Source organism: Oncorhynchus clarkii, chromosome 5 (assembly GCF_045791955.1).
Source record: "Oncorhynchus clarkii lewisi isolate Uvic-CL-2024 chromosome 5, UVic_Ocla_1.0, whole genome shotgun sequence".
NCBI lineage: Eukaryota > Metazoa > Chordata > Actinopteri > Salmoniformes > Salmonidae > Oncorhynchus > Oncorhynchus clarkii.
In genome coordinates, this window is record NC_092151.1 from 31,282,818 (window position 1) to 31,294,916 (window position 12,099).

General features: G+C 42.9%; 1 protein-coding gene across 1 annotated transcript in view; it reads right to left on the bottom strand.

Moving 5' to 3' along the window:
• LOC139409952 (BMP/retinoic acid-inducible neural-specific protein 1-like) overlaps positions 1-12,099 on the bottom strand; it is a 151,561-nt gene that overhangs the window by 2,904 nt on the left and 136,558 nt on the right. Inside the window, exons 6-7 of the mRNA XM_071155361.1 lie at positions 11,717-11,953; positions 5,012-5,234 (exon numbers count right to left, since the gene is read on the bottom strand). Of these exons, the coding sequence (XP_071011462.1) occupies positions 5,012-5,234; positions 11,717-11,953 (460 nt within the window). The remainder of the gene's footprint in view (positions 1-5,011; positions 5,235-11,716; positions 11,954-12,099) is intronic.

Genomic DNA, 12,099 nt, shown 5'->3' on the forward strand with positions numbered 1-12,099 from the left:
ATTTGAAAAAGTTTACTTTTTAATGTTTCACTATTTTTATTTTTTATGTTAATTCACTGGGAGGATGATCCTCCCCTTCCTCCTCTGAGGAGCCTCCACTGTCTGAAAAATGGGTGTAAAATATGTTCCATCAAATAACTGCTTTCCACAATATGCAGTTTGAGCGCATCTTGCTGGTAGTTGTATTTTTCCTTATTCATTTCCCTCCAAAACAAGTGACTGGGTTGAGTTTTCCACAGGGGATGAGTTGGAAATTAGTGGGAATGAATGCTGTTTGTTTTCGCGAATCACAGCACAATCTCAGTGTTTGTAACGGGGCATCAGACAGCTCACAAGTCCCCTTCTGTGTAGGGGAATGAGTGAAGAAGAAAGAGAGAAGGATAAAAGGAGAGAAATACAAGAGAGAGGGAGGTACAGCATACAGAGAGAAAGACAGATACAGAGAAGGATACTGTATATATTTGACGATACTGATGATTGAATGACATAATTTTCCTATTGGTGCATTACATTGGAGGACAAAAATAGCCTGTGATTTCATTACTGATAGAAGTTCTTATGTAAGGGAGTTATTATGTACCAGACATGCACTACATATGCAAAAGTATATGGACACCCCTTCAAATGAGCGGATTTGGCTTTCTGGTTTATGGTTATGTGTGGCTGAGCAGCCGCACACAGGCCTAAAATCACCATGCGCAATGCGAAGCGTCGGCTGGAGTGATGTAAAGCTCACCGCCATTGGACTCTGGAGCAGTGGATCCATAGTGCCAACTGTACATTTTAGAGGAGGAAGAATAATGGTCTGGGGCTGTTTTTCATGGTTCGGGCTAGGCCACTTAGTTCCTATGAGGGGAAATCTTAACGCTACAGCATACAATGACATTCTAGACAATTTTGTGGAAAGCCCTTTCCTGTTTCAGCATAACAACGCCCCCATGCACAAAGTGAGGTCCATACAGAAATGGTTTGTCAAGATTGGTGTGGAAGAACTTGACTGGCCTGCACAGAGCCCTGACCTCACCGCATCGAATATCTTTGGGATGAATTAGAACACCAACTGTGAGCCAGGCCTAATCGCCCAACACCAGTGTCCGACCTCAATTATGTTCTTGTGGCTGAATGGAAGCAAGTCCCTTCAGCAATGTTCCAACATCTAGTGGAAAGCCTTCCCAGAAGAGTGGAGGCTGTTGTAAGAGCATAGGAGGACCAACTCCATATTAATGCCCATGATTTTGGAAGTAGATGTTCTACGAGCAGGTGTCCACATTATTTTGGTCATGTAGTGTATCTTAACATCCATAACCCTGTCAAAGTCAAATTGGTAAACATGTCGAAGGATAATTACTTTGATACATAGACACATATGCCGATTACTTGGTCGGGAGTTATGCTATTTGATATTGGTTACCATTAAAAACATAGTGTTTTTACCTCGTAACACATCTCATGTTTTTCTAATGTGAGCTCATTCCACCTCCAGTCTAACAGCTCCAGGCTGATGAGGTCCTATGTGGCTTAGTTGGTAGAAACTGCCGCTTATGATACCAGCATTGTGGGTTTGATTCCCACAGTGGCCCAGTATGGAAATGCATGCACTCAATATTGTAAGTTGCATTTGATAAGAGCTTCTGCTGAATGACTTAAATGACAAATGACTGCAATTAGAGCTAGCCATCACTGAGGGACAGAGACTTATCTGGGGCCTTTCATATGTAGAGATGGACGCCACGCTTTGGTTGCTCATTTAATTACAGTCGGTTCTTTGATGGAATAACACATTTATCTTAGAGATATGGCGTATGTGTTCATGAAATGGCAACCAGGCTTAAATAAGCAAACACCATCCTTCACTGTAGCTCAAGCTTAAGCCTATGAAAATATGACTTACGCACATGGCTCATGGTTGTGTAGTCATTTGTTTACGCAGAGGGCCAGGAGTATTTCTTGACCATGTGATCTGACCAGGAAAACGTAGTGGCTCACAGTAAAAACACAAAATCTCATGATCCTAGTTCTGCAGTACATCCTGTACCACAGCATGCTAAAAGGAAACCGATGATGAAGCTCTACTCTGTGCTGCTTTGAATATTGCACTCATTATCCCTGCAAAAACACCATCAATGTTTAAAAGGGTACGGTCCAGCTATGCGTGTAGATTGCCTGTGGATTGTGTAACAGTGATTATTGGTAGAGATTTAAAACCTCTACAGGATCGGTGTCCCCTCCGCAGGACGGTTGAGCTAACATAGGCTAATGTGAGTAGCATGAGGCTGTAAGTAACAAGAACATTTCCCAGGACATAGACATATCTGATAAGGGCAGAAAGCTTAAATTCTTGTTAATTTAACTTCACTGTCCAAATTACAGTAGCTATTACAGTGAAAGAATACCATGTTATTCTTTGAGGAGAGTGCACAGTTAGGAACTTGAAAATGTATTAATAAACCAGTTAGGTACATTTGGGTAGTCTTTATACAACATTTTGAATAGAAATGCAATGGTTCTTTGGATTAGTCTAAAGCTTTGCACATATACTGTTGCCATCTAGTGGCCAAAATCTAAATTCCGCGTAGATTCCTAAGTCATATATTGGCCTTTCTCTTGCATTTCAAAGACACATTTTTTTTCCTCTATATTATCTTTTACCAGTTGTAATGTGCTATATTCCCCTACATTAATTTCACATTTCCACAAACGTCAAAGTGTCCTTTCAAATGCTATCAAAAATATGCATATCCTTGCTTCAGGTCCTGAGCTACAGGCAGTTAGATTTGGGTATGTCATTTTAGGCGAAAATTGAAAAAAAGGGTCAGATCCTTAAGATTATCAATTAGACTATAGGGAGCAGACAGAGGTCAAGCCACAACCATCAAAGTCCTCCCTGGGTTTCCCCCTGCAGGTCTGGAGCCAAGTAGCCTTCCACTGTAGGGTCAAACTGTGGAGAAACCTCCAAACCTGGAGAGACTGGACTAATATTGCTAATATTGTTACTGTAGTTGTCCAAGGCTCTCCACTACCGGAGTCCGAGGGGGACTACAGCAGCCTTGCTCCCTATTATTATAGACTGTGTCCCGTCAGTGGGCAGTAGATCAGTGGAAGGGCTTGCTTGGTTGTAACAGGCAGTCCTTCTCTCTCCAACTCGACTCTTCAGGGCAAAGGCCATGCCACCAGAGAGGCTGGGCCCTCAGTTCAATTCTGAGCAGCAGGACAACAAGGTCTACTGCTGCTACTACTAGTGCTGGATGTACTGGTGCTGGTGTGGATTTGTGTGCTTTTTAAATAGAGTTGCATTGTACTATATTGCATACAGATTTAGATGAAATTCAGAACAAGATTTCACCTTAACTTATCCTAAAAGCTGTGGGAGTGCACAGCCTACCTGCTAATATGTGTGCTTGAATATAAAAACAAATTGTTAAACCAGTTATTTATGTATATGAACTAAGCCCAACAGCAAGGGACTAATTCATTATATCAGCCCTGTGTACTGTATGTCTCCAGAGAAAACATGATACAAACAGAAGTATCACTATGTCTAGTTTATGCTGTATTGGTGGTATCAAAGAGAAACATTGATGTGGCTACTGGTCTGAAGGAAATGATGCCTATTGACACAGTGCATCTCTTACTTCCACGGATGCATGCGCACACGCAAACATACACACACAGGCACACAATCATTCACTCACACACACATACATGCACACACAGACACACAATAATTCACAGACACACACACACACACACACACACACACACACACACACACACACACACACACACACACACACACACACACACACACACACACACAGTACATAAACTAATAAACAAACAGTTTCTCTTCACAGTGCCATCAGGCATCCTTGATGTTTGCTCTGCCGAGCACGGAGTATGTACTGCTTTGATAAACCCTTCGAACAAACCCTTTGCCAAAGCATGCATCCGAGCGTGGGTGTGTTCCTTCTACGTGAGCGACAGTTGACAGCTGCTTGTTCCTTAACCACAAAAACATACATTTTGTGGATTTTCTCTTTCTATTTGTATTTTGACATCCAAGCTCACATTTTGGGATATTTTAACGTCAAGCATTTAGTGTGTTATTTCAATCCATGTTGTCTGGTATATTTTGGGGTTGTCACGACTCATACCGAAGGTGGCTCCCCTTCCCGTTCGGGTGGCGCTCAGCGGTCGTCGCCACCGGCCTACTAGCTGCCACTGATCTTTTCCTCCCCCTCCTTGTCTGTTTATTAGTTACGCCTGTTGTTAATTAGGTTTATTAGTTGGGCTTTATTAGCCAGCCGGCCCGCATGCTGGGTGTGCGGGATTGTTTTATGTGTACTCATTATACACGCCTGTAAGTCACGGTTGTTCATGTACATTTCTTGTTTTTTGGGACTGTTTAGTTCCCCTGTGTTTTTGGGGCATTTGTTTTGAGTGGCGTCAGTTTTCACCTGGTTGGTGAATAAAGTAGTAGCGCTACTCTGAACTCTCTGTCTCCTGCGTCTGACTCCTTCCTCCACTACACCCCGGGCATTACAGGGGTGGAATGAATGACTCCATTTCAGACAGCATAGCACAGTGCCATGTCTGCAGCAACGCGTGCTGTCTGTAGTCACAGTAGGTGATGGCACATTGTGCACTGACCTGTCCAGAGATCTCCCACGGTTAGATAATCTTTCATCCTAAATAGTGAAATACTAGGTAGGACTGGGGTTCATTGGGTGTTTACATTATTTTATGGACAGAAAACTATAGCAGCCAGCAAATTCAAAGTCAAAATGCATCACATACAGTATTCACATACAGTACTTCAACAGGCAGCACTGAAATAAAATACTGAAACTCCTCTACCTCTACCTATGTTGCAGTTTATCTCTGACTATATGTGAAAACACCCTTCAGTGGTACCGTGTTCCACAACATCAGCATCAAAATGCTATATTATCCAAAACAATGCAGCATTATAAGGGTTACATAATGCCTTTTTACTGCTTCTGAGACCCACCTCTCCCTAGGCATCTGGTGGTTGGGGTTGTGGTGGCAGCGGATGCTGAGGCCAAAGAGCTTGCGGGCAGTGCGCTGGATCTTGAGCCTCTGGGTCTCCAATGAGCTCTGGAGCAGGCGGTAGCGGGCCTGCAGGTCCCAGTCACTGCCCCAGAGGAGGTGGACACTGCTGACCGGCAGGAAGTGGGTGGAAGGCAGCCTTTTCAGGAACGACTTAAACTCGTCTGGAGGAGGGAGAGAGAGGGAGGGAGGGTGAGTAAGAGATATTGAGGGAAACAGACAAAGACGGTCTGTTGTCAGTGCAACTTTGGGTCAGTCATCTTTTCTTTCAGTTCTCATGGGTTTCAAATGAAGCTTAAGTGGCATCATGATGCATTACATGCCTTGAATTAAGCTCTCAAAATACCATTGGCATTTATCATGTTGATACATATGCTCAAACTAAAATAGTCTCGATGAATATGAATCCACCGTTTTCTACCCTTGTTTTAAAACTGTCTAGGTACTTCATCTTAGAAATCTCTTCAGTGGATTCATTGCAGCCAATGACCTTGAGCGACTCAAACTCATTTTGTGTGTCCTCTATAATATATAAATATATATATATATATATGTATGGCTGTCAGGTTTTATTTGGCTCCTTTTATTACTTGTTAATAATATATAAGTACGAACCCTGTCAGGTGGATACTGAGCGACTCCCTTTGGGAGTAGCCAGCCTTCTCTGTACTTCACTATTCTGAATTGATCAGTAGGGGATGAGACAAGGGATGCTCAGTGATGTGACTGAGTGTTTGGCCAGAAATAACTGTCAGCAATGTGGGTCATTCGCTAGGCATTTGGAATATGGTGGTTTGTTGATAGGGTTTCTCCAACTGAAACAATGCAGATAGCGTTTTGATTGTAACTGTTTTATAATGATGACATCTGTTTTGAAGGGCACATGTTCTATTTTGCAAGCTGTATCAACAGAAGTTATCGTTTCACTCTTTGGTTCATGCAGGAGGCTGTACTGATTGCATAGTGTGTGGCTTCCCTATCTGACTGAATGACAATATATCCTCACACCCATTTAGCCTGTGGCGTGCTTAGTGAAACCTGGCTGAGGTGGTAGAGAGAATTGACTGTTTACGATTAACTCCTGGAGACTTTTTCTAAAACAGAAGATGTTCCAATGGGCCCTTGAATTATTCATCCCCACTTTATTGCAGATTGGCTCCAAGAAGTTATCGTAGAAGGTGTAGAAGGTGACTCGCGTAAAATGCAGACACGCCTGATAAAAACCAGCTGACAGTATGAATTTAGAGCTTACTGTTAGTGGATATACCATTATACCACTGTTTTCTGTGGATATTGGATGCTGTAAAGACCTGCTTCTGTTCTACTGAATGACAGATCGGCCATTAATGCCTAGCTGAGGTCTATATGCAAACGTACAGTCATAACTGGCCTCTCCAGAGACGGAAACCAGTGACGGAAGCCAAGAAAGGAGCTAAATCATGGGATATCCTTATCATTTGCATCCCTCTTTATTGCTTTCTTAGGTCTAGATTCAATCGGATCAAGCCTTAACCGGCCATAGCATACACCTGCATAGCGGATGTTTTGGCGGTGTCAGAGGGGGAAATGTGTTGGAGCTGTCAAATCGGTGAGCAGCTGCTCTTGCGATCACTGCCAAGAAGCCCACCCCACTCGTGTTAGAAGTTCAGCGAGAGAAAGTGTTAGGCAAAAATTGTACCTTTGTTTCTGCCTTTACTTTAGGAATAACCACCTAAATGAGGAACTCAATTTAACCTTGCGTAATACCCCAGATGCAGTCGCACTCATAAAAACAAAAAAATATTTGTCATAAGAAACTAGCTCCCTGGTACACAGAAATACCCGAGCTCTGAAGCAAGCTTCTAGAAAATTGGAACTGAAATGCTGCCACACCAAACTGGAAGTCTTCCGACCAGCTTGGAAAGACAGTAACGTGCAGTATCAAAGAGCCCTCACTGCTGCTCTATCATCCTATTTTTCCAACTTAATTGAGAAAAATAAGAACAATCCAAAATGTATTTTTGATACTATCGCAAAGCTAACTAAAAAGCAGCATTCCCCAAGAGAGGATGGCTTTCACTTCAGCAGTGATAAATTCATGAACTTCTTTGACGAAAAGATCATCATCATTAGAAAGCAAGTTACACTCCTCTTTAAATCTGCGTACTCCTCCAAAGCTCAGTTGCCCTGAGTCTGCACAACTCTGCCAGGACTTAGGATCAAGGGAGACACTCAAGTTTTTTAATAATAAACTCAGCACAAAAAGAAACGTCCTCTCGCTGTTAACTGTGTTAATTTTCAACTAACTTATAATTTGTAAATATTTGTATGAACATAACAAGATTCAACAACTGAGACAAAAACTGAACATGTTTCACAGACATGTGACTAACAGAAATTAAATAATGTGTCCCTGAACAAAGGGGGGGAGTCAAAATCAAAAGTAACAGTCAGTATCTGGTGTGGCCACCAGCTGCATTAAGTACTCCAGTGCATCTCCTCCTCATGGACTGCACCAGATTTGCCAGTTCTTGTTGTGAGATGTTACCCCCACTCTTCCACCAAGGCACCTGCAAGTTCCTGGACATTTCTGGGGGGAATGGCCCTTACCCTCACCCTCCGATCCAATAGGTCCCAGACGTGCTCCATGGGATTGAGATCCGGGCTCTTCGCTGGCCATGGCAGAACACTGACATTCCTGTCTTGCAGGAAATCAGGCACAGAATGAGCAGTATGGCTGGTGGCATTGTCATGCTGGAGGGTCATGTCAGAATGAGCCTGCAGAAAGGGTACCACATGAGGGAGGAGGATGTCTTCCCTGTAACGCACAGCATTGAGATTGCCTGCCATGACAACAAGCTCAGTCTGATGACGCTGTGACACACAGCCCCAGACCATGATGGACCCTCCACCTCCAAATCAATCCCGCTCCAGAGTACAGGCCTCGGTGTAACACTTATTCCTTTGACAATAAACGTGAATCCGACCATCACCCCTGGTGAGACAAAATCGTGACTCGTCAGTGAAGAACACTTTTTGCCAGTCCTGTCTGGTGTAGCGACGGTGGGTTTGTGCCCATAGGCGACGTTGTTGCTGGGGATGTCTGGTGAGGACCTACCTTACGACAGGCCTACAAGCCCTCAGTCCTGCCTCTCTCAGCCTATTGCGAACAGTCTGATCACTGATGGAGGGATTGTGCGTTCCCGGTGTAACTCGGGCAGTTGTTGTTGCCATCCTGTACCTGTCCCGCAGGTGTGATGTTCGGATGTACCGATCCTGTGCAGGTGTTGTTACATGTGATCTGCCACTGCGAGGACAATCAGCTGTCCGTCCTGTCTCCCTGTAACTCTGTCTTAGGCGTCTCACAGTACACGACATTACAATTTATTGCCCTGGCCACATCTGCAGTCCTCATGCCTCCTTGCAGCATGCCTAAGGCACCTTCACGCAGAGGAGCAGGGACCCTCAGCATCTTTCTTTTTGTGTTTTTCAGAGTCAGTAGAAAGGCCTCTTTATTGTACTAAGTTTTCATAACTGTGACCTTAACTGCCTACAGTCTGTAAGCTGTTAGTGTCTTAACGACCGTTCCACAGGTGCATGTTCATTAATTGTTTATGGTTCATTGAACAAGCATGGGAAACAGTGTTTAAACCCTTTGCAATGAAGATCTGTGAAGTTATTTGGATTATTACGCATTATCTTTGAAAGACAGGGTCCTGAAAAAGGGATGTTTCTTTTTTTTGCTGAGTTTATATCTCTTGACACATTTATGAAAATAATCATGGCCTCTAAACCTTCAAGCTGCATACTGGACCCTACTCCTCTGAAAAATCAACTGTACATTTTGGGGTTCCTCAAAGCTCCGTTTTAGGACCACTATTGTTTTCAATTTATATTTTACCTCTTGAAGATGTCATTCAGAAACATAATGTTAACTTTCACTGCTATGCGGACAACACACAGCTGTATATTTCGATCAAACATGGCGAAGCCCCAAAATTAGCCTGCCTAGAAGCCTGTGTTTCAGACATAAGGAAGTGGATGGCGGAAAATGTTCTACTTATTAAATTCGGACAAAATAGAGATGCTAGTTCTTGGTCCCAAGAAACAAAGGGATATTCTGTTGAATCTGACAATTAATCTTGATGGTTGTGCAGTCGTCTCAAATAAACTGTGGACCTTGGCGTTAGACTACTGCAACGAACCACCCTTGCTGTCTCTGCCTGGCCGGTTCCCTGTCTCCACTGGGATTCTCTGCCTCAAACCCTATTACAGGGACTGAGTCACTGGCTTATTGGTGCTCTTCCATGCCATGCCTAGGAGGGGTGCGTCACTTGAGTAGGTTGAGTAACTGATGTGATCTTCCTTTCCGGGTTGGCGCCCCCCTTGGTTTCGTGCCGTGGGGGAGATCTTCGTGGGCTATACTCGGCCTTGTCTCAGGATAGTAAGTTGGTGGTTGAAGATATAGTGGTGTGGGAGCTGTACTTTTGCAAAGTGGGTGGGGTTAAGCTCTCTGGGATATGTGGGACGGTCGCCAACAGCCTGTGAAAGTGCAGGGCGCCAAATTAAAAACAACAAAAATGTCATAATTACAATTCCTCAAGCATGCAAGTATTTTACACCATTTTAAAGATACAATTCTCATTAATCCAGCCAAAGTGTCTGATTTCAAAAATGCTTTACATCAAAAGCACCACAAACGATTATGTTAGGTCACCACCAACTCACAGAAAAACACAGCCATTTTTTCCAGCCAAAGAGAGGAGTCACAAAAAGCACAAATAGAGATAAAATGAATCAATAACCTTTGATGATCTGCATCAGATGACACTCATAGGACTTCATGTTACACAATACATGTATGTTTTGCTCGATAAAGTGCATATTTATATAAAAAAAATCTAATTTTACATTGGCGCCTTACGTTCAGTAGTTCTTAAACATGCGGTGATGTGCAGAGAGCCACATCAATTCAGAGAAATACTCATCATAAATGTTGATGAAAATACAAGTGTTATACATGGAATTAGAGATATACTTCTCCTTAATGCAACCACTGTGTCAGATTTCAAAAAATCTTTACGGAAAAAGCAAACCATGCAATAATCTGAGTACAGCGTTCAGACAACAAAGCAGCCAAAAAAGATATCCGCCATATTGTCTAGTCAACATTAGTAAGAAATAGAATTATAAATAATCACTTACCTTTGATGATCTTCATCAGAAAGCACTCCCAGGAATCTCAGTTCCACGATAAATGTTTGATTTGTTCGATAAGTTCATAATTTATGTCCAAATAGCTTCTTTTGTTAGTGCGTTTGGTAAACAAATCCAAACGCACGTTCAGATCCAGCCGAACGTCGGACAAAAAGTTCAAAAGGTTATATTACAGCCCGTAGAAACTTGTCAAACTAAATATAGAATCAATCTTTAGGATGTTTTTATTATAAATGTTCAATAATGTTCCAACCAGAGAATTCCTATGTCTGTAGAAAAGCAATGGAACGAGAGCTAACTCTCTCGTGACCGTGCCTCAGAGCCTGTGGCACTCTGCCAGACACCTGGCTCAATCCCCTCTCATTCGCCCCCACTTCACAGTAGAAGCCTGAAACAACGTTCTAAAGACGGTTGACATCTAGTGGAAGCTTTAGGAAGTGCAATATGACCCCATTTACACTGTATATTGGAATGGCAAAGAGTTAAAAAACTGCACTTCTCACTTCCTGGTTGGATTTTTCTCAGGTTTTTGCCTGCCATATGAGTTCTGTTATACTCACAGACATAATTCATTTTTTCTCTCTCTCTCTCTCCTTTCTTTCTTTCTTTCTTTCTTTCTCTCGTAGGACCTGAGCCCTAAGACCATGCCTCAGGACTTCCTGGCATGATGTTTCCTTGCTGTCCCCAGTCCACCTGGTCGTGCTGTTGCTCCAGTGTCAACTGTTCTGCCTGCAGCTATGGAACCCTGACCTGTTCACCGGACATGCTACCTTGTCCCAGACCTGCTGTTTTCAACTCTCTAGAGACAGCAGGAGTGGTAGAGATACTCTGAATGATCAGCTATGAAAAGCCAACTGACATTTACTCCTGAGGTGCTGACCTGTTGCACCCTCTACAACCCCTGTGATTATTATTATTTGACCCTACTGGTCATCTATGAACATTTGAACATCTTGGCCATGTTCTGGTATAATCTCCACCATACAGAGCCAGAGGAGGACTGGCCACCACTCATAGCCTTGTTCCTCTCTAGGTTTCCTCCTAGGTTCCGGACTTTCTAGGAAGTTTTTCCTAACCACTGTGCTTCTACACCTGCATTGCTTGCTGTTTGGGGTTTTAGGCTGGGTTTCTGTACAGCACTTTGTGACAACAGCTGATGTAAGAAGGGCTTTATAAATACATATGATTGAAATTTAATTGAATATAGTTTTTATTTTATTTATTTTTATTTAAACTTTATTTAACTTTATAGTTTAAGGGGTAAAATAACAAAATAATTAAGCATAATGTTAATTAATTTGTTACAGGTACTCAACAGCAACTTCGATTACCACACCCCTATTGTTTGTAAACGAACACATGGCCGAACAAAACTATAGTAGACTGTACAGTAGACTAACACGACTTACAGTAATCTAGAATTTGCTATCAAATATCCTTCCCTGCTTACCTGAGTTCTCAAAGTCCTTGTAGGAGGTTGCCCATGACTCCGCCTGTCCCAGCAGGGTGTTCTCCATGATCTGGATGTCGGTGATGGGACAGTTGCATTGTGGGTACTCGTCAGAACACATGCAGATACACTGGCTGTTCCGGCAGACGTACTCCCCCTCCCCGTTACACATGATGTAGCTCAGAGCTGACTGGACAAACTTCTCCTGGAGGTACTCTGGAAAGATGACCTGGAGACCTGGAACACAAAGGGAAATGGTTCATAAGAAATATGTCTAAAACACAGTTATGCTGTTTTGAAAAGGGAGGTTGGTATGAAATTGCATTTGAACTGAAAGTTTAACCTGTACATCTGTGTCAGTGTAGAAACGTTGAGATACAGGT